General features: G+C 32.0%; 1 protein-coding gene across 1 annotated transcript; it reads left to right on the forward strand.

Annotated features, from left to right (window-relative positions):
* The first annotated feature begins 3211 nt into the window (after positions 1–3211).
* LOC143251908 (uncharacterized) lies at positions 3212–22029 on the forward strand. The gene is made up of 6 exons (XM_076503259.1): positions 3212–3662; positions 6888–6953; positions 8412–8497; positions 13311–13428; positions 16794–16852; positions 20268–22029. The coding sequence occupies exons 1-6, from the start codon at positions 3441–3443 to the stop codon at positions 20371–20373; spliced, it is 657 nt and encodes a 218-aa protein (XP_076359374.1). The 5' UTR covers positions 3212–3440; the 3' UTR covers positions 20374–22029.
* The last annotated feature ends 575 nt before the right edge of the window (positions 22030–22604 follow it).

The following is a 22604-nucleotide window of genomic DNA, read 5'->3' on the forward strand; positions in this document are numbered from 1 at the left end:
AAACTTTCTTGACTAATATCATAATTGTATGCTCGAAATGATATACCTATATAAAGTTAACAATATCTATAATGTAAATAAAATTAATTAATAATGACCAGCCTTATTGTTGAGCTGCAATAATTATTACTGTAATTATTTTAGTGCTATCTGTGTTATGGAGGTTAAACCCTGAACTCCAGTTTTATACGGCCTTAAACTTACCGTTGATCACTTAGGAGGACATTTTTTAATAGTTTGCATGCCTATTTTTTTTCCCCAGATTCACGCTCAGTTTATTCAGAGTAGCGCAAGTAATCCAACGATTAAATGTCATACGTAACATGTGCCCGGCATGGCCAGGTGAGTTAAGGCGTTCGATTCGTAATCTGAGGATCGCGGGTTCGAATCCCCGTCGTACCAAACATGCTCGCCCCCTTAGCCATGGGGGCGTTATAATGTTTTGCACAATCCCACTATTCATTGGTAAAAGAGTAGCCCAAGAACTGGTGGTGAGTAGTGATGACAGCTGCCTTCCCTCTCGGCTTACAGTGCTAAATTAGGGACGGTTAGCTCAAATAGCCCTCGTGTAGTTTTGCGCGAAATTCAAAAACAAACAAACATATGCAATATGTATAATCGTTCTTCTTACATTTGTTTATAATTTTGTCGCAGAACGAGAAAAGATAGCAAGGACATTTATTACAAGGTGCAAACCGTACTGAGATATTTTTGAGTAAAATTATAAGTATTGAACTGTGATGTATACATCATCGCTTTTTTATTTTCCATAAGTGTAACATTCGTCAAAATATTAATTCATATGCTTGAAGTATTAAATATGCTACCAAACCAAAAGGCTTATTTATAACTGGCTTTAGTAATTTACAAAAAAATGGGATAGGTGTGGCCGATATTAATATGCCGGAACTGTGGATCCGAAGATTTATGAATATTGCCTTATTGACACAAAATGCACTCTTTCACCTTGGAGCGATAGTTGTGATATAAGATAAATCGATTTCCATTATTCGTTCACACAAAAGTAATTTTTGTTGTTGTTTATTTGTTTAATTTCTTTTAAAGCAATTCGAGGGTTATCTGTGCTAGTCGTCTTAAGTTCAGGATTGATAGACTAGAGAAAGTAAATAGTTGAAGTCACCCACCACCAACTTTTAGGTTACTTTTATCAACGAAAAAGTGCAATTAATCATCACTTTATAACGTCTTTAACGATGAAATGGCAATCATGTTTGGCATTGCGATTTTAGCCTACGACCCACAGATTGCGAATCGAGCGCTCTATCCATGAGGCCATGCCAGACTTATAAAAGTAATCCAATTGTTGGCGGTGGGTACCCTTAATTACTTGAATTATCTCTGATCATTACTCAAAAATTAAGATCAGTTATGAGCAAATACATTACTGGCCAAAATTTTAAGGCCAATGAGCATAAAGAAAAAAATATGCTTTTGAATTGATAGACTCAACCACTTATTTGAGTAGAGCTTCGAAAGATGAAAATAAGAAAATGGAAAAAAATTAGCACTTAATAGGGAAAATGTGAACATTATGAAATTAGCCTAAATACTAGCTGGTCAAAAGTTTAAGACCATACTGAAACGAAGCGTTAATCGGTAAACACGTAACGAAAGTTATTCATTTGTGTTCAAGCATTAGCGTTGTCAACATCTTCAGCTGACGTCTCCTGTATTACATTGGGTAAAAACATGGCAAAGGATAAAAAGTTGACAGGGTTTGAATGGGCAGAATTGTCGAGCTGCAAAAGCAAGGTCTCTCTGAACGTGCCATCGCTGGTGAGATTGGGCGTAGTAAAACTGCTGTTGCAAATTTCTTAAAAGACCCTGAGAGATACAAAACGAGAATTTCAACTGGTCGGCCCAAGAAAATTTCACTGGCGTTGAGCAGGAGGTTTCGACGGGTTGTCCGACAAGACACCAGCCGATCGTCGAACCAGATTAAAGCCCTTACGGACACAGAATGCAGCTCAAGAACCATAAGACGGGATCTACGAAAGAAAGGCTTTAAAAACCGTAAACGTCTTCAAAGGCCACGTCTCCTTCCACACCACGAAACAACTCGGTTAAACTTTGCTGAGAAGCACAAAACATCGGACGTAGAAAAGTGGAAGAAGGTTTTGTTTTCTAATGAGAAAAAATTTAACCTGGATGGTCCAGATGGCTTCCAACGTTGCTGGCACGATAAGGATATCCTACTGGAGACATTTTGTACACGACACAGTGGAGGAGGTTCCATCATATCTGGGGTGCTTTCTCTTTCCATGGAACAATGGAACTTCAGGTTATACGGGAATGTCATACACCAGCTGCCTACATTGGCATGTTGGAGAGAGCATCTTTATTGACTGAAGGCCCTCGCTTGTATGGAAATGACTGGATCTTTCAGCAAAACAACCCTGCAATCCGCAATGCTCGCAGGACAAAGGACTGTTTCATGGCAAATAATGTATGTGATTCTTTTGGACCATCCAACGTGTTCGCCCGAACTGAACCCCATTGAAAATGTTTAGGGGTTGATGGCAAGGGAAGTCTATAGAAATGGATATCAATTCCAAACAGTGCATGATCTTCGTGAAGCCATCTTCACCACTTGGAATAACATTCCAGCCAGCCTTCTGCAAACGCTTATATCAACCATACCAAAGCGAATGTTTGCAGTAATTCGCAATGATGGCCGTGCAACTCACTATTGAAACCTCTTATTGGGCATTTCCTTCCCTGTTTAGAACTTCATTTTGGTATGGTTTTAAACTTTTGACCAGCCAGTATTTAGACTAATTTCATAGTTTTTACATTTTCCCTATTAAATGCTAAAAAGTTTTTATTTTATTTTCCCTGTTCATATTTTTATCTTTCGAAGCTCGACTCAAATAAATGGTTGAGTCTAACAACGCAAAATGCATATTTTTTCTTTATGTTTTTGACCTTAAGATTTTGGTCAGCTGTGTGGTACCTTTTTATAGTTTTGCGAGAAATATTCTAAAACAAACGGATATGAAATAAATATGCTACACACAGTATAATTTTTTTTACTTCCAGGATTGATCTGTTGTTTTCGACATATCATTTCAGTAATTTATTATAATTTCCATATCACTACAACTTTTCGCTTGTTATAAGTACATGGTTACGCAATAGGGTATCTTTATTCTGGCCACTGCAGGTATCGAAACCTGTTTTTCAGTGTAATATGACCTTCGATTTATTGCTAAGACGCGAGGAGGGATTGTATTATGGATTGCAGTGATAACTATAGTTGCTTTAGCTATTCATTAAACATTTTGTCATAATGATTATTTTGAAATAGTTTGCAGTTATCATTGTTATTTTATTAATATATTCGTTGTATAAAAAGGTAAATAAAATGAGTTTAAAACGCTGGTGAAAATAAATAAGAAGCCTTCAAGCGTCTGTAGCGTATGGGTTACGAAAATATGGTGGACTTGAATCAAGATTTGAATAATTATTTAGCGCGTTCTGACACCAATCGTCAAAATTTCGTAGCCAGCAATAAGTATGATACATTTAAGAGTTGGTTTACAACAAAATTTAATCAGGGAAAAAGTGTATTAATTCAGGAAACAAAATCTACAAATGGATGGACGTCGCAAATTGAGAAAGACCCTGTATTTCGAATTTTGGTGAGATAGAAAGTTAGGCTTCGCAAGGGACATAAACGTTACTGGAATTATAAATTAATACAGTGAAATAAGCGTAATGCTCAGTTTTCTCATTCCGAGACTGTGCCACACCCACCACAGTATTGATGTAACCCCCAAGTTGTAAAGTTTGAGCCAATTTTTAGACAAATTAAGGGAAAATGAAAATATCTATTTACTATTCAAATTTTAATGTTAAAATACTTTTGTAAGTTTTCTTTTAGATTGACAATAACAGAAACGTTGTCTTTAGTTGACTTGAAAAATACCGGTCTCGTACATAAGTTGTATTGTGTATAGTATTAGTAATGATAGCTAATTTACTGCATTATATTTATACAGCATAGTTATATCTAATAATGCCCAATTCTTTATCGTTCCTAAACTAGAAAGTTTGTATCACAAGTATATATATAAACTCCTGTATTTTCAGAGTTCTTATAATACTGACCACTATTAGTAATTGATTTTTTCTTTATTGTGTTCATTCCTCCAAAAGCTAGATGACTAGCTTTTCTGTTTCAGTGAATAATTAATTGAATTTCAACTTAGCACATTGTGTCTATAAACATTATGAAGTACATTTATATACTTAATTCATTAAGCAAAAAAACAAACAAACAACAACATAAAAACATTACTGTAAACATTTTTCAGACATAATTTATAATCACATTTACAGTAGGAATTTACTTTTTGTGCTAATAGTAATGTGGAAATTATACCATGATGTACCAACTGATTGTGTGTGAGAAGATGTGAGTAACCTTACTATTATTATTAACCCAGAAATAGTTTTGATAAAGAAATAGTTGTGTTCAATTTTTCAAAACTTCATTCTTATTTTCTTTCATACATATAAATACTGTATAATGTCTGGGGTTTTCCTCTGACATTTAAGCAATGTAATTTTGCTAGTGGTAGAGCAAAGAGGATTTAGAGTGCATCTACAGGAATATTGGATACAAGTCTAAAGAGGTTATAATTTCATTGTATAAGTCACTGATTAGGCCACATTTGGAATATTTTGTTCAGTATTAGGCTCCTTACCCAAGGAAGGACATCAAATTCTTCGAAAGAGTTCAGAGGAAGGTTACTAGAATGATGTCTGGGATGGAGGGAGTGTCTTATGAGGAGAGGCTGAAATATTTGAAATTGTTTTCTCTTGTATAATAGAAGGGTTATAGGAGATCTGATTGAGGTGTTTAAGATGGTAAAGGCAATTCATTGTGTTGATGTATCATCTTTATACTTAATGGTGAGAATAATAGAACTAAGGGACACAAATATGAACTTTTGTCAAGGTAGAAGTCATCTTTAACTAAAACAGTTTTATTCTTCTTACAGAGTGGCTGGTCTTTGAAAAAGGTCGTTTTCACATGTTTAGAATGCAGTAAATTTAAGTGAGTTAACTTTAACAGAAAGCTTAATAACTGTATGAACAATAAAGGCTGGCTTTAAGATATTTATATCAACTGAAACACATAGGAAAGAGGTAGGATAAATGAGCATGCATCAAAAAATAGTATTAGATAATGATATGGGATGTTAGTTAAACAACATGATGGAATTTGGTGCTATGATAATCATTGAGGATGGATGTGACAATACCTTGTCATTTGATAGTTCAACCTAACAAAAAATATATAGTTAAGAGGATAGGACAACCTAGCTGGATCGGTAGGTCCTTTATTGTTCTTAAATATTGTGCTATGTTCCTTGTATAAACTAACAATCATATTCATGGTGTCTCAGTTTTTGGAAATTTGTTTAACAGTTTCACATACTTGAATAAAGTCATCAAAAGTTTCATGTTCTGGAGAAAAGACGTGTTTAAGCTGCTTGTTATACAGAAACCCATCAGATCAAGCAGTTTTTTATATGTATCATATACAGCCTTACATTTTCCATATATTTCAATTCATGTTAGGAGACTAAAGCTGTACATGATAACAGAACATAAGTAACTGATAGCAGGAAGCTCTAAACGAACATCTTTAGCATTTCATTCAGGGATTTACACCTATCATTTTTTTCTTATATCAGGAATCCACGAGCTCAGAAAGGTGTTAATGAATGTGAGTCACTTTCAGTGGATATTATTTTTAATTTCATTTACTTAAAAACACCAATAAATCATACAGAAATTTCTCCCTGTGGTTTCAGCCATTTATTTTCAGTTTCAAACATGATCCAAGTTTTTGTATGAGTGCTGTATTAAAAAAATATATATCTTGGAATAATTTTTAATCAAGAGATTGAAACTGGAGGAAAATATGCATAATTCCTTCTTTCTCCAGTTATTTAGTTGTTTTCTTTTTTAATTCCTACATGGATGTATATCCAGGTATGTTGGGCCGGATATATTCAGTTGTTACTGTGCTGGACCGTAAAGTTAGAGATTTGTAGTAAGTGTCCTGTCATTACAAATTATTGTTTTATTACCCACACATAAGGATAGGGGACGAATTGTCTATTTCTTTGTGATGTAAAGAAACTATGCTTGTGTAGTTAAAGTGTAGCTTGTTATAGTATTTAGTGTTTTCTACACAGTCTACATTCTTCTCATGAATAAGTAGAATTTTTTGGTTTGAAATTGTTGAGTTTCTCCAGAACCTCATAGCATCAGTATGCATTGTACGATAATAGTTGTCTTTTGATCTCACAAAGTAGAACCACCACCTCTTTCAAACATTTTGAGTATGAGCTTGCAAAGCCATTTTGTCAACTAGAAAATCGAAGAGTTGGTCATTGGTGTGGTTTGTAGCCACCTTCAATCTAGTTTATCAGTTCAAAATTAGGAATTGTTCATGCAGATAGCCCATTTGTAACTTTACACAAATCTATAAACCTAACCATTAGTGTTAACTTCAAGTAAGCATAAAATTCATCTTCTGTGAAAAATGTCAAGCTAATTCTCATAGACTTTTTGCATAATACAGTTTAACTGTCTGTCTGTGATATCTGTAAATATGTTATAAATATAGATTTATTTTACGAAATAAATAACTTTTACAACGTGGTTGATGAAGGATAGTTTTTCTCTAAGTACATTTATCTATGATATTTACCTAAATATTATGAGCATTCTGGCAAACAAACACTTTTAGTATTAAGATGTCTGTATGTTTGATCCAAATCCAGAAGAAACTACTTTTGAATGTCATACATTATAAGTCTTACAACTCCTTTTTTCCCATGTTCCAGACCAGAAGACAGAGAATTATAGGATTCATAGGATGTATCCTAATGGGCTTCTTTTGCTTCACCTTGGTAAGCATGCTCTATTCAGTTTTCTATAACATACATTTAAAAGAGAAATACAGTTTCCAGGCATGATGTTTTTTAATAAAACCCAAATATTTACATCATAGAAGATGTATATGGTAAAGTACTCAGTTATATGTTATTTTTATAGGAATCTGTATATTTAACCAGAAGCTTTGAGCTTGTCACCAAGTGTTAGGCTAAGATCAATTCTGATAAGTCTCTGAAAAGGCTGGAAGGTTTGTAATTAGGTAAGAACCGTGTTACAAAGTACAGAGTAAATTATTTTCTTGTATTTATTTGAAAACTTCTAACATGAAACAATGAACTTGAATAAGTCATGTTCTTGTTTTTCATGTGTTTAATTATAGTAAGTTTGACATTGATACTTTATAGGAAGCTTATTCCTTAAGTATAAATGAAGCTGTTCATGACTGTGCTGTTAGGAAGACAAGTACTGAATGAACAGTTGGTTTGATTTATCAAACTCCAAATAGGCTTAGTGAAAATTATGAATTCAAGCACACAAGATTGAGAAACATTGAAAGGACTTGTGTGAAATCTATGTTGATATTTTAGGATAAGACTAAAATGTCAACTATGTTGGAGCTTTGCTGTTACAACCTTTCAGATTCAAAGCATAAAGACAGTTTGTGTCACAGTAGAAGATTCTTATTAGATATTCTTTACGGTTACCTTGTTTGCATGAATGTCAGTATTTAAGAGAAAGCTCAAGCCAAGTGACCAAAACAATTCTTTTTTCAAAGCATTTTAAATAGGAATGGAAGCAAAGACAGGTGCAGTTGATTTTGTTGGAGTGTACAAGAAGAGGTAATATAATGTAGGTTTGACTAGTGTAATGGCCACTGATTTTGAGTAGTAACATTATTTTTATTGATTGGGTATTTAAAATATATGTATAATAGTTTTATATATAGTAGACCTAGCATTTGTCAACCTTTATATTCACAAAATAGGTAGATGGAATCATTCAGTAATACCTTTACATTTACAGAATAGGTAGCTGGATTTATTCATTAATATTAGGCCTAACAACTCTTACATTCACAGAATGGAAAGGCTGAATCAATGAGTAATGGTAGGCCTAACAACTCTCAACTTTACATTTACAGAATAGAAAGACTGAATCGTTCATTGTCATTGAGTTATCTTAATAGTATATACAGCTGAAGATGGTGTGAATAAATTAATCTAAGACTGCTACCTTCACAACTGCTGCTATAACAATTTTGGCATGTGAGGATCTGGTACACAAATAACTGCATAAAGAGAAAACTTGTAATACACTCACAAGTCATGAGTCAGTGTTATGTACTTTCAAAATCACTATCTGTATTGGGAAGAAACATGAAATGGCTTTATTTTACTTATATTGTCAATTTATAACAACATTGAATAATAGGAATTATTACTATTTTTATTTTGATTGTTCCATTTTTTTAGGCTGGGTTTCATGCCCCATTTCTTCTGTTAAAAGCTCGAAAGTTTGCTCTCTTGTACAGTCTTGGCAGTCTATTCATAATTTGTAGGTATGTGAAGATTTTTTACTTGATGTTCATACAGAAAGGTCTTCTGGAACTTTAAAATTAAATTCAAATGAGAATCTATTAACTAAATTTAGAAATTAAAATATGTAAATAAATAAAGATTTTGGTCATTTCTACAGATCAATGTAATTAATAAGATAAAATGTTGTGATCTCTAGTTTTGTTATTTGGGCAAAGTAAGGTGTTTTCTAGAAATTTTTTTTTAAATTATGCAGGGCTTACCGCATTATAGTTGTTTAATAAAAATTAAGGATATTATTTATGGACAAACCTAGTGAAAAAACATCTTCAAGGCATGATCCCTTTGATGATAAAGTTTATTGACTTTAAAGTTGTGAAGATAAATGTATTTCACTGTATTACATTTGTGTATATGTCTATTGTGATGACAAAACAATCAGCGCATTTACTATTTAATATTTACATGTATTGAAAAGTCTTAAATATTGTGATTGAACAGTATACTGTGTTGATTAATTACAGATGTCATTTACATGTATTGAAAAGTCTTAAATATTGTGATTGAACAATATACAGTGTTGATTCATTACAGATGTCATTTACATGTATTGAAAAGTCTTAAATATTGTGATTGAACAGTATACTGTTTGATTCATTACAGATGTCATTTACATGTATTGAAAAGTCTTAAATATTGTGATTGAACAATATACAGTGTTGATTCATTACAGATGTCATTTACATGTATTGAAAAGTCTTAAATATTGTGATTGAACAATATACAGTGTTGATTCATTACAGATATCATTTACTTGTATTGAAAAGTCTTAAATATTGTGATTGAACAATATACAGTGTTGATTCATTACAGATGTGATTTACATGTATTGAAAAGTCTTAAATATTGTGATTGAACAGTATACTGTGTTGATTCATTACAGATGTCATTGACATGTATTGAAAAGTCTTAAATATTGTGATTGAACAGTATACTGTGTTGATTCATTACAGATGTCATTTACATGTATTGAAAAGTCTTAAATATGGTGATTGAACAGTATACTGTGTTGATTCATTACAGATGTCATTGACATGTATTGAAAAGTCTTAAATATTGTGATTGAACAGTATACAGTGTTGATTCATTACAGATGTCATTGACACGTATTGGAAAGTCTTAAATATTGTGATTGAACAGTATACAGTGTTGATTCATTACAGATGTCATTTACATGTATTGAAAAGTCTTAAATATTGTGATTAAACAGTATACAGTGTTGATTCATTACAGATGTCATTTACATGTATTGAAAAGTCTTAAATATTGTGATTAAACAGTATACAGTGTTGATTCATTACAGATGTCATTTACATGTATTGAAAAGTCTTAAATATTGTGATTGAACAATATACAGTGTTGATTCATTACAGATGTCATTTACATGTATTGAAAAGTCTTAAATATTGTGATTAAACAGTATACAGTGTTGATTCATTACAAATGTCATTCACATGTATTGAAAAGTCTTTAAATATGGTGATTAAACAATATACAGTGTTGATTCATTACAGATGTCATTCATATGTATTGAAAAGTCTTAAATATGGTGATTGAACAATATACGGTGTTAATTCATTACAGATATCATTTACATGTATTTAAAAGTCTTAAATATTGTGATTGAACAATATACAGTGTTAATTCATTAGAGATATCATTTACAGTCATGTGAAAAAGTTAGGATGCCCTATGAAAGCCTGTGTATTTTTGTAACATTTTTGGATATATAGATATTTAATATCATTTTTAATAATACTGAGAGATTATAGGAATATAACTAAACAATTAAAACTGAAGAAAAGACTTTTCAAGATCTTCTCTAAATGCAATTTTACAAATATGCATGTTCTAACTGAGGAAAAAAATTAGGACACCCCCACATCTATTCCCACTTAAAATGGCTAAACTTACACACAGGTGTATCACACCAGGTGCATATGATTAGAAGATTGTTACTCAGCATTTTGAATGAGGCTTTCCCTATATAAACCTCAGACATATAATTTGGTGTGCTCCTGACTGTTGAAGTGAGAGGGAGCACCATGGTGAGAGCAAAAGAGCTGTCTGAGGCCTTCAGAAAGAAAATTGTAGCAGCTGATGAGTCTGATAAGGGATTTAAAAAGATCCCAAAGAATTTTGAAATCAGCCATTCCACTGTCCGGAAAATAGTCAACAAGTGGAGGGCTTTCAAAACAACTGAGAACATCTCCAGGTCTGGTCTTCCAAGCAACTTCACCCCGAGAGCAAACCGCAAGATGCTACAAGAGGTCTCCAAACACCCTAACATGTCATCACGGGACCTACAGCAGGCTCTGGCTACTGTTGATGTGAAAGTGCATGCCTCTACAATCATAAAGAGACTGCACAAGTTTAACTTGCATGGGAGGTGTGCAAGGAGAAAACCTTTGCTCTCTAAAAGAAACATCAAAGCCAAACTGAAGTTTGCCAGAGAGAATGTAGACAAAGACCAGGACTTCTGGAATAATGTTCTTTGGACAGATGAGTCCAAATTTGAATTATTTGGACACCAGAATAGAGGACATGTTTGGCAAAAACCAAATACAGCATTTGTATTTGGAAATACAAGAAAAGAACCTCATACCAAGTGTGAAGCATGGAGGTAGAAGTGTCGTGGTCTGGGGCTGCTTTGCTGCAGCAGGACCTGGACAGCTCACAATCATAGAATGCACCATGCATTCTACTGTGTATCAGAGGGTGCTTGAGGAACATGTGAGTTCATTTGTAAGAATATTAAGCTGAAGAAGAACTGGACCCTGCAACATGATAATGACCCAAAACAAACCAGTCAATCCACCAAGGACTGGCTGAAAACTAAGAAATGGAGAGTCCTGGAATGGTCGAGTCAAAGCCCAGATCTTAATCCCATTGAGATGCTGTGGGGTGACTTGAAACAGGCTGTACATGCAAGAAACCCCTCAAACAGCACACAGCTGAAAGAATTCTGCATTGAGCAGTGGGGCAAATTTTCTTCAGACTGATGTCGGAGACTGGTAGATGTCTACAAGAAGCATCTCGCTGCAGTTATTTCACCCAAAGGGGGTAACACTAGCTATTAGGGGTAGGGTGTCCTAACTTTTACCTCAGTTAGAATATGCATTTTTGTAAAATTACATTTACAGAAGATCTTGAAAAGTCTTTTCTTCAGTTTTAATTGTTTAGCTATATTCCTATAATCTCTCAGTATTGTTGAAATTGAGATTAAATATCTATATATCCAAAAATGTTACAAAAATACACAGGCTTTCATAAGGTGTCCTAACTTTTTCACATGACTGTACATGTATTGAAATATGGTGATTGAACAATACACAGTGTTAATTCATTACTGATATTTACATGTATTGAAATAGGGTGATTGAACAATACACAGTGTTAATTCATTACTGATATTTACATGTATCGAAATAGGGTGATTGAACAATACACAGTGTTAATTCATTACTGATGTCATTACAATGACCTTAACATATTTAATAATGAGGAAGAATACTTTATGTAATCAGTAACTTTGTTGTTACAAACAATATCTTCTGGTTAGAAATGTTCATTTCTCAGCTTATGTGAAGCTCCTTAAGACAAGTTCCTTTTATCTTCTTATCTCTCTCAACATATAGAAAACATTCACTTCAGAAACGTGCTTGAAGAAGCTATTTATTACAAACCCACACATAAATTAAGTTGTGAAATTTAGTGTTAAATAGAGTAATTATTAAAAGGTTTGGTTGTGCTGGTTGGTACAAAAGTATAATTAATCATAATGTACAGGTTAATAAGCACATTATGTGCTGTTTCAGTATGAAATGATAGATTGTTGAAAGTCTCATTAAGTACGTAAAGTGAGAGGTGCATAATATGTTTCTGTAATATGTTATATAGTTGAGTGTACATAGTGTCTTGTATTACTGTAAGTTAAAAAAAAATATCTTTCATAAAAGCAGGTAATAGTGTTGAGTGTACATAGTGTCTTGTATTACTGTAAGTTAAAAAAAGAGCTTTCATAAAAGCAAGTTATAGTGTTGAGTGTACATAGTGTCTTGTATTACTGTAAGTTAAAAAAAGATCTTTCATAAAAGCAAGTTATAGTGTTGAGTGTACATAGTGTCTTGTATTACTGTAAGTTAAAAAAAGATCTTTCATAAAAGCAGGTTATAGTGTTGAGTGTACATAGTGTCTTGTATTACTGTAAGTTAAAAAAAGATCTTTCATAAAAGCAGGTTATAGTGTTGAGGGTACACAGTGTCTTGTATTACTGTAAGTTAAAAAGATCTTTCATAAAAGCAGGTTATGGTTTTGAGTGTACATAGTGTCTTGTATTACTGTAAGTTAAAAAAAGATCTTTCATAAAAGCAGGTTATAGTGTTGAGTGTACATAGTGCCTTGCATTAATGTAAGTAAAAAAAAAACTTTCTCAAATGTGTCTACAATGTTTTAAAATTATTTCCAAATGTGCCTGTTATTGTTTGAAATTATCAGAAGAAGCTTACTGTTTGTTTGAGGAGTTTTGAACTATGGTGTACAAGGATCTGTGATCCAACGTAAGATGTTTCTAAGATGACAAACATTGTAAATGAATGGTGAAAACCAAATCAAATCACTGTGTTTTAACACATTAACTTGTCATTATTAGAGGTTACAAATTTTCTATAATTTTAATATCTTCACTCTCAATTAAGCAAGTAACTTTTATATGAATAGAGGGACATAATCTGTTTATATACATACATACATTTATATATAAAATGTTTTTTCCAGTTTTTCTCTGCTGTGGGGTCCAGTAAGTCATGCAAAGCACCTGTGTTCAAAAGAAATGCTTCCTTTCACAGTTATTTATTTTAGCAGTATGTTTGCAACTCTGTATTTTGCTATGTGGGTAAGCCATATTTATTATTATTACTTATGTTTTATAGTTACTTTAAGATTAATCAAAGTGTAGAAATTTGTTTTGGGCTAACTGACATAGATTTTCTGTTAGTCTAACTTTGCAAATCTATAAATAACTGTGGACACAGTGCACTTAGGTGTATGTTAATGTTTTCAAAATGGGAAATTGTATTATAATGGCAAGGAAAAGATTGAAATGCTATTACAAAGGAAACTGCAAAAATATGAGGAAGTTACATTATACAAGGTTTACTGTACATGAAAGAAAAGTAGCCATTGGTCACGTTTTACTGCAGAAACATGCATGAGTAGAATGTATCTGTCTGTATGTGTGTATCACACACACACACAAGCATCAGCCCCTCTGTTTAAAACTATCTATATGTAATCACTGTTTATAATGGTATAGCACTGCTTTTGGTTATATAACTGCTTTTATTGTGCAAAGCATATTCCCAATGAAACTACAGTGGATATTTAGTGGCCTTTATTGTTTTTAAGGCCTGCTGATGATGGCTGGAAACATGTAGTTTAACCATTTTAAACAACTCCTTGAGATAGTATCAAACATGTTTTATGATGTTCTGGACTTCAGCAAAGGTATATCATTTTGCCAGTGGTACTTTGAAACTTAATATGAGTGTACATATAGGTGCAATACTTTTGTCTAGAACTGTCTTTCAAACAGTAGTCCTTGATCAATCTCCAAGTGGTCCTTGGAAAGGTTACTTAATAGTGGAAAGATGTTATATATCACTTTTGTCCCAGCAGGTTAAAGTGCACATGTCATGACATTTGGAGTGTTATTTTCAAAATTTTTATTAAATAACATTTTTACTGCTTACATCAATGAGCTTGATATCAAAACATAATTTATAATTTAAATTTTAAAATTATATATGTTTTAATTTCCTAATTTAAAGGGAAATGTAAATAAAAAATGTTAAATATCAGTTTTGTGTCATGTAACACGTCCAGTTATCTTATTGCTGTTTCTATTTTATTAAGCCAACCACACAACATTTACAAGTTTATAATGAACTAGAAACTCGAATTTTAGATATGTACAAGATAAATATAAAATAAGAACCTCCCACCTGTAATATTTGCTGAGATGTCAATATATTTATCAAATCTACTAGAATGGCTCCGCCCTTCAAATCAATCATTTGAAAGTTCTTAACTATTACCACCTACTACTAAGTCGCTCACGTTTATAACCAACAGAAAGATAATTTGCCTTTAATGTAATTCTGACAGTTGTTTATAGTTGACTTGAACGAGAAAGAAAGATTCTGCCCAAATTGTAGATGTCTGATCAATAAATCGTTGCTCTGAATAGGAATGAGATGTTTTTCAACATATACTTTACTTAGAGACCATACTAAATCACAGGGATTTTGAGGATATTAATACAGTTATCTGATGTGTTTTGTTTCAAAAGTTAATGTTTGAAGCCTACAAAAATCAATATCTCTACACATCCCATCCTCAAGTCTAAACAAGGTATAGGATAGTACATATGTCCAACTGCAGAATTTTATAACACAGGTACATACACAAAATCAATGTTTTTCAATGTATTTCTCATTTACTGTCTGTTTTAAGAAATAAAACTAAAATTTAAACATTTCTGAGTAAATAGTAATATGTATATGCACATTTGCACACAAGTGTAATGTATGGTAGCTGAAATAGTATACTCTTGTAGTCCAACATATAGTTAGGCCTACTGCATTTGTGTTATTCTAATTGTCTGAACTGAGGTAAATTTAAAACCACATTATATCACATTCAAAACTTGACAATTTTAAAATAAGAGGGAAGTAAACTTTATAAGTATGTGCCCAAATAACACCATACACATATGCTGCAAAATTCGACAGACATCAAATAGATGAACAGTAGTGCTGAAACACCTGTGATGTAAATGGATCAGTGAAGCTTAGAACGTACAATATTTATTGGATAGGGCAACTTTGAACCATATAATGTTTTCACACCTTCTAATTGCAATTTTATTACCTTTTGGAAGTTTCTTTTGTGTTGTAGGAAACATAAGCCGCTTAGTCCAGTATTGTGTTCTTGGAGCAAGGGCGTGTATGGATGACACTTTACTGCTTTGCACGTGTCTTCTTGCTCTTGAGGGTGTTGAATTATGGGGGTCATGTTCAGCGATAGGCTAAAATGTATAATGAGATAGTCCATAATGTCAGCTTTAGTTACAGTGGGTTTAACTTTAGATGTTGAAAGGAAAATAAACACAGAAAATTTATGGGATATGTTTAACAGTTAACTCTCAGGGTATGTACTTTAACACCTCATGTTTAAGAGTTTCTAGAGATTATTCAAGTGAGATTCTTGAGACAAAGAAAAGTATTTTTAATCTCAGAATGAAAATCGCTTTGCTCTCATACTAGTTATAAAATAATTGACAATTTCACGAACAAATATTGATAAAAAAAATACTTCATTAAAAAAATCTGATTTTGCGTGTGTGAAAGCCTTGTGATGTTTACTAAAAGTCGTCCAAACATTGTGAAGTTACACTTAATATATTAGAAGTTACTAGTATGTAAACTGTAACAAGTACAAATGGTTATGAGTCTGGTACAATGGGCCTAGGCAGTGTCAGTACAGATATATTAAGCTTTTCTGTTGAGATAAATTGCATGATAAAAGATTCAGATGGTTCACAGATAAAAAAAAAAGTTTGAATACAAGTATTTTGTAAAGTACACTATGCTTCTAAGCATGCATATATTGAATGATTTTTATATTTATTTAGATATACAAGTTGGTTCCACCTTCAATGTTCAGAGCATAACCAACATTATTATTGTAATCCTTTACTGGTAGCACAACAAAATCATAGCTGGTTGTCTGTCTGTGATTACTTCCCAAAATCCTTACCCTAGTGACTTGTACACTAAGCAGACCACAGCAGATATTGGTTGGACCTGATTTACCTGAAGTTGCATATTCCAGTTTGTACAAAATATTCATGTTCATAAAAACACAAACTTTACAGACGGGTAACTCTCGAACTAAAGACATGTGACCACATTCAGTAAAGTTGATAATTTTTGGTAGTTAGTAACTACATTACTCAGTTCATTGAGCTGTGTGGAACATCTTAAATAATATTGTAATCTTTGAAGAAGGAAAAAAATGACAGTTTTGTAGGTGGGGTTACTTTCATTAAATTAGAGTTTTTGTACCATTCATTGTTGGTAAAGCCTAGATTTTACATCATATGTTTAGAAATCTAATGAACAGTGTTATTGATTAATGTTGTTTATCTGTTTTAAATGTATATGAAAATAAGGTGGATTGATTTGTTTTTTGCTATAGGTAAAAAGCACTATTCCAACTGCAGTTTGTGCAATATGTCAAGTTTTAACGCTGATCTGGTATGTTGGTTTATTCTCAGTTCTCATGCTATGTGTGTGACCTAAATAAATAACTCATCTCTTATTTAAAATATATGTATGTATGTCTTCAATATGATTTATTTTAGTTATAGTTTACACGATATATTAAGAATATGTTAAGAACTAAACCGTAACAGCACAACTCTTCATTTTCAAGTTTCACCTGTGGATACAATTAACAAGACACTAGTGTTTTATACGTGTCTATGCTAAAAAAACTATTAATGTTTTCAAGGCTTAAAGTCATTATATTTTTAAGACTTGGAATCTAAAAGTGTTTTAAACAACAAAATGTTTCACTAAAAAGTTATAGCAAACTAAATATTTTTATGATTGCATTCTTCGTGACTCATTCAAGAATACAACTTTATGACGTTAAGGTTAGTTTTCGGCTGAGTGTTGCATTTAGCTACCATTTATTTCATTGTATGCATGTACTACAGCTAAACTTACATTTCAAGTAAAACTTATATTTATAGTACTGTGAAACATTGAATCAAATGTAACATCAGTTATGGAGTTATCTTCATGAAATTTTATTTTAATTTGAGTTAGCATGTTATATTTCCATGTGCAAAGAGCTAAATCATAACAACACCAGTCTGTATAATTCTTGGCTTTTATATGATCTATAAGCACATGAAAGTAGTGATAACGTGAGCTGCCATGTGCTCTGGCACTGGGTCACGACCGATATTTACTTCTGGGCTGTGTGACACACCAGTGGGTCACAAGCAATTATGTTTCAAAGCCACATTTATCTTAGGATGTGCGAATTTGGGGCACTGTGACTGCTCCTTGGCAGCTTTTTTAATGTTTAATCTTATTTATACTTAATTTATTAAATAATGTGTTGAGATAAACATGGAGATACACATACTGGTATTGTTTTCTACTTTTATCTATATCTGTTTTTATTTTGTATTTTTATCAAATGTATACATGTCTTTGTTTCTGTGTTGTGTATGAGGGATGTTTAGAAAGAAATGGGGTATGGTTTCTTACAGGCCAGTTGTACTAGATTTCAACTACTAAACAAACATTGTTTCTCAAACAAACATTGTTTCTCAACATTCTTGAGCAAGTAGCACTTTTTTTATCCATCATATCAGTTAAGCAAGTGCGATGTTATAACCAATCTGTAAGAGAATTGAAAATATAAAAGTGACATATGTCAGGACCATGTGCAAGAGGATAAAAAATGACTACCAAAGCCAGGTCCTAAAATCCATTTGTTTAGTGGTAGCATGACTGATTAAAATCAAAATTCAGTTGAACTGAAACCATTTTGAATCTGGGATTTTTTTTCTTCTTTTTTTCATTTGACCTTTTTGCCTTCAGTACTTTATTTCAGAATCTCTTCATGTTGGTATCATTCGTGTGGTGTTATGTGCTCATTGTCAATGGCAGGAATGATTGGTGGAATTGAAATTTGTGTAGAGAACTGTGTCTTTATTTTATGTTTAAGTGTGGTATTGAATATTGGAAGAGAACAACTAGTACATTATATCACTTGAAGAATACCTCCAAAGATGTTTTTAACAGCAATGAAGAGAAGTAGTAACTATGCAAGACACTTTCCATCCACCACTCAGTTGTATTAAAGACTGGTGGGAATGTTGAATAGGATGGACAAGAACCAAAAGGAATATGTGTTCCAAGAGAACTGTTACATAACATGATTATGGGCTGCTTTTGTAAAACATCTAAAGTTCAGGAGATGTTTTTAAATAAGGACATTAATTGACATTAGAATTGTATTTGTATTTTTTAAAAAAACGTCCATTTTCATGAATTATTCATGTGTAATGTTTTACAATGAAAAATTATAAACAATAATTTATTAAAATATATTTGATACATTTAGCATTTTTTGTCTACTTTAAATCATGATTGAAGTTTAGTTCAATGAATGTTACGTGAAAGCAGGACATCGTGTTACAATGGAAATACACGTATGAACAAAACTGTTATTTGTTTAACCTAACTGCATCAGTTGCTAGAAAACTGCAGTCTAGTGTATAAACAGTGTAATGGTGAAACTTAAAACACTAGTTGTTTTATACCAACCAATGAGTAAGTAAATTAAATGGTGTTCTCACCTTCCATGTTTTCCATGTCATTCTCCATTAAGCCAAGAAATAAGTACACAGCCACTACATCTTAAATTCTGAAAACGTAAAGAAATGAACAGGGTGGGATTTTTTTAAATCTATATCATTAGTTTAGAGGGAAATCAGGAATAAAATAAAATGTGATGTAACTTTTCATTTGTAATAGAAATAAACAAAAAGAGTTTCCTACATACATAAGAACTCAACTTTAAAGGATTAGGTTAGGCTAGGGTAAGCAAATAATTGTTTTAAACCTGGCTTTGTCCAGACTTCTCGGTTACTTAACATTTTAACATAAGAATGTCCAGCTTTGACCTGTTATTAATAAACAGTCTGTTGACTTTTATCCAGTGTGTGAGAAATAAATTTGTGTTTCTTTCTGGACAACTCTAATTTAATTATCTAAATGAGCTTTAAATAGCAATAGGATAAGACACAAGGAGAACCAAGGTACTGCTAAACTTCAGGTAGGAAATTAGCTCATTCTGTTTTATAGGCATATTACATGTGTACAAACTGCTTGCAAGCCCATGATTATTGGTTAAAAAAACCTCTAATACATTACAATCACAGAAGAAAAGTAAAAATATATATATAGTAGCAGTTAATATGTCCAATGTTTCTTAATGGAGACCTTGCATAGGAACATAGTAATAAAGTAACAAGAAAATATACAAATTACTTGATATTACACTGTGTTAGGCACCATCAGTTGTTAGTGTATAAAGTAAATACCTGCAAGTTGTCTCACATTTCATTATTTAAAATACATCTTCCATAGCCTAAACTTTTTTTCACCTTTCTACAGGGTGTTCGGAAAGTCACTGTGCACTGATATATTTATTAACAGACATGTTTCAATATAGAATACAGAAGGTAAATATGAATGACAATTATAAACAATGTTGAAAGTGACCCCCACTGGCATCAATACAGGCCTGGATCCTTCTTATTTTGTTTCTAAACACCGCTATCAGTTGCTGGCTTCAAATAGACTGAATAAAATATGACTACAAAACTGCACAGTGACTTTCTGAACACCCTGCATAATGTTTTATTAACTTATTTCCCAAAATTAGTGCATATTGTTGGTTTATCACTTCTCTAAAGTATTATCGTAATAAATGTGTGTGACTTTTAGTCAGGATGATATAATGTAATAGAGTAAAAATGGATTTTTTGTCAATCTTAATTACATTTTTGTAATAAGAGATTAGACTGTGACATGTTTGAATGATGTACATCTATTTTTGTCACTTAAACAATTTTTTTTTTTTTAGGTATGTAATTAGATACATTCCTGGAGGACAAACGGGACTTCGATTATTTTCAAAAATTTTTACGACTGCAGTCACTAAAACGGTCAACAAAACCTTACCAGTGTAATTTTTTTTTTAAATAATAAAGAAATTGCCAGAAAGACTTTAGCCACACATATTGCATATTGTTTAACCATTTCAATGTTGTTTTTCTATTTTTGATTTTCAAGTTATCTTCAAAAACGTACAATAGAATTTTATGTTGTACATCTACTGTTCTTTCTTTTAACTCGGTCATTAGTGGCATAATGAATAGATTTTAAATACCTTTTGTTTTCTGACATTTTTCATTAAAAACAAACTAAAAGATTAGTTTTAAAACAGATATTTTTCACTTGATGTACACATTTTTGTCATTTTTTGATAGCCCATATTTATACAGTTGAGATATATTTCTTGAATTACAGGGTTTTAGCATATATAGTATTTTGTTTATATTGTGATTTGTTCACCCAGCTGTTCCCAACTAACTATGATGTTTGCTACTAAACTCCTATAGAAAATTATTTTGATTTAATTGGCCTAGCAGAATATAATTCTTACCTGACTTGTTGCATATTTTCTCTGTTTTATATCTTGAAAAATAGTGCTTATAGTTCGAGGTTAATTAAAACAGTAGTAAACTTTTCAGCCAATATAATTGTGAATTTCTCCCAGTTTTTCTTATAAAAAATGCTTGTGATAATTACAAAACAGATAGTTTTATAAGCTTCTTGCATCAGTTACCTGATACATTCAATGTTTCAATCTTCTGTCTTCAGCTCATTGATATTGTTGAAGGTTTTGACAGCTGTTCATAAAAAAAACAACACTTTAAGTGAGTGAAGGCCATAGTAAACATAAGTTAGTGATATCTGTAAAGGTTTTCTCTCTCTCTGTTTTTAGCTGTTTTGATATAAGTTAAACATACGTCACACTTGACTCTAGTTTATTAGTTTTTTAGCCAAGATATCCAATATTTCAACGAAGTTAAAGGTTTATGTAGAATCTGAGTCTTCATTAGGTTAATTATTCTGTTTTTAGAAAATGTGTTTATGTGTGGTTTTATTTTGTGCTATTGTTTTGTCTCATGACACCTCTAATGCATCAAGAATGGTACTGCTTTGTTTCTGTTAACATTATGATTGGTTCAACAACAGATGTGTTTGAATCAATATCAGTGATATCTCACTTCCTTGATATATTAAATACCATTGTGATCAATTTATCATGCATTTCAAATATTATATTAAAAAAAAAATGTTTTCCTGAAACATTACCTCAATCTTATGTTGTATGTCACTTCAGTTGAAGGTTGTTTTTTTTCACTTTGTTTGGATCTAAAGTATCTCAATATTAATTATTACTCGCATTTTATTTCACTGCCTTTGTATTCCACTTAACTATATATAAGTACTGTATGTATGATATGTAAATATACAATGTTGTTGCTTTATTTATGGGTTAAAAGCTTTTTATGAGCAATTAAATAACTGATTTTCCTTACAGTGTAATATCTACATAATCAACAATGTTTCGTAAATGTTAATATTTAAGATTCACAGCCTATGAAATAAAAAATAAATTGGTTAAAAGGAGTGTATCATAAGGTATAAACATATTTTACATGAGGGTACATAACAAAAGTATGAACATTTATAGATAAGATCAGTTGTCTGGAATATTAATGCTTCTGGAAAGTAAAATTTGTGACAGTTTCCTGAATTAAAACGTATCATGATTATCTTCTGTTTGAGGCTTATATTTTTTATTTTTTTTTATCAAATAAGAATCGTGGCATTTTCAGCTTTCATTACTTGTATGTTTTGTGTTTGCCCTAAAATCAAAAAGTGTAATTTATAGCATTGAAATTATGATTGTTTTTCATAACAGCAGTCGGGAAATCCTTTATTATCATCCATTTTTGATACTTCACGACTATAGTACTTTTTGAGGTTTTCAGTTATTCTTCTGTCTCATTGCACGTGTTGAGTACTTGTGGTATATTGTCAGTTATTATTCTGTCTCATTGCACGTGTTGAGTACTTGTGATATATTGTCAGTTATTCTTCTGTCTCATTGCACGTGTTGAGTACTTGTGGTATATTGTCAGTTATTCTTCTGTCTCATTGCACATGTTGAGTACTTGTGGTATATTGTCAGTTATTATTCTGTCTCATTGCACGTGTTGAGTACTTGTGGTATATTGTCAGTTATTATTCTGTCTCATTGCACGTGTTGAGTACTTGTGGTATATTGTCAGTTATTATTCTGTCTCATTGCACGTGTTGAGTACTTGTGGTATATTGTCAGTTATTC

The sequence above is a fragment of the Tachypleus tridentatus genome, chromosome 6 (assembly GCF_004210375.1).
Source record: "Tachypleus tridentatus isolate NWPU-2018 chromosome 6, ASM421037v1, whole genome shotgun sequence".
NCBI classification, from domain to species: domain Eukaryota; kingdom Metazoa; phylum Arthropoda; class Merostomata; order Xiphosura; family Limulidae; genus Tachypleus; species Tachypleus tridentatus.

Excerpts from the sequence above, each read along its gene's own strand:
- LOC143251908 (XM_076503259.1), top strand. The coding sequence starts at position 3,441 with ATGGGTTACGAAAATATGGTGGACTTGAATCAAGATTTGAATAATTAT. Across the intron at positions 3,663-6,887 it reads ACCCTGTATTTCGAATTTTG|ACCAGAAGACAGAGAATTAT; the intron begins GTGAGATAGAAA and ends CCCATGTTCCAG. Across the intron at positions 13,429-16,793 it reads CTCTGTATTTTGCTATGTGG|GTAAAAAGCACTATTCCAAC; the intron begins GTAAGCCATATT and ends TTTTTGCTATAG.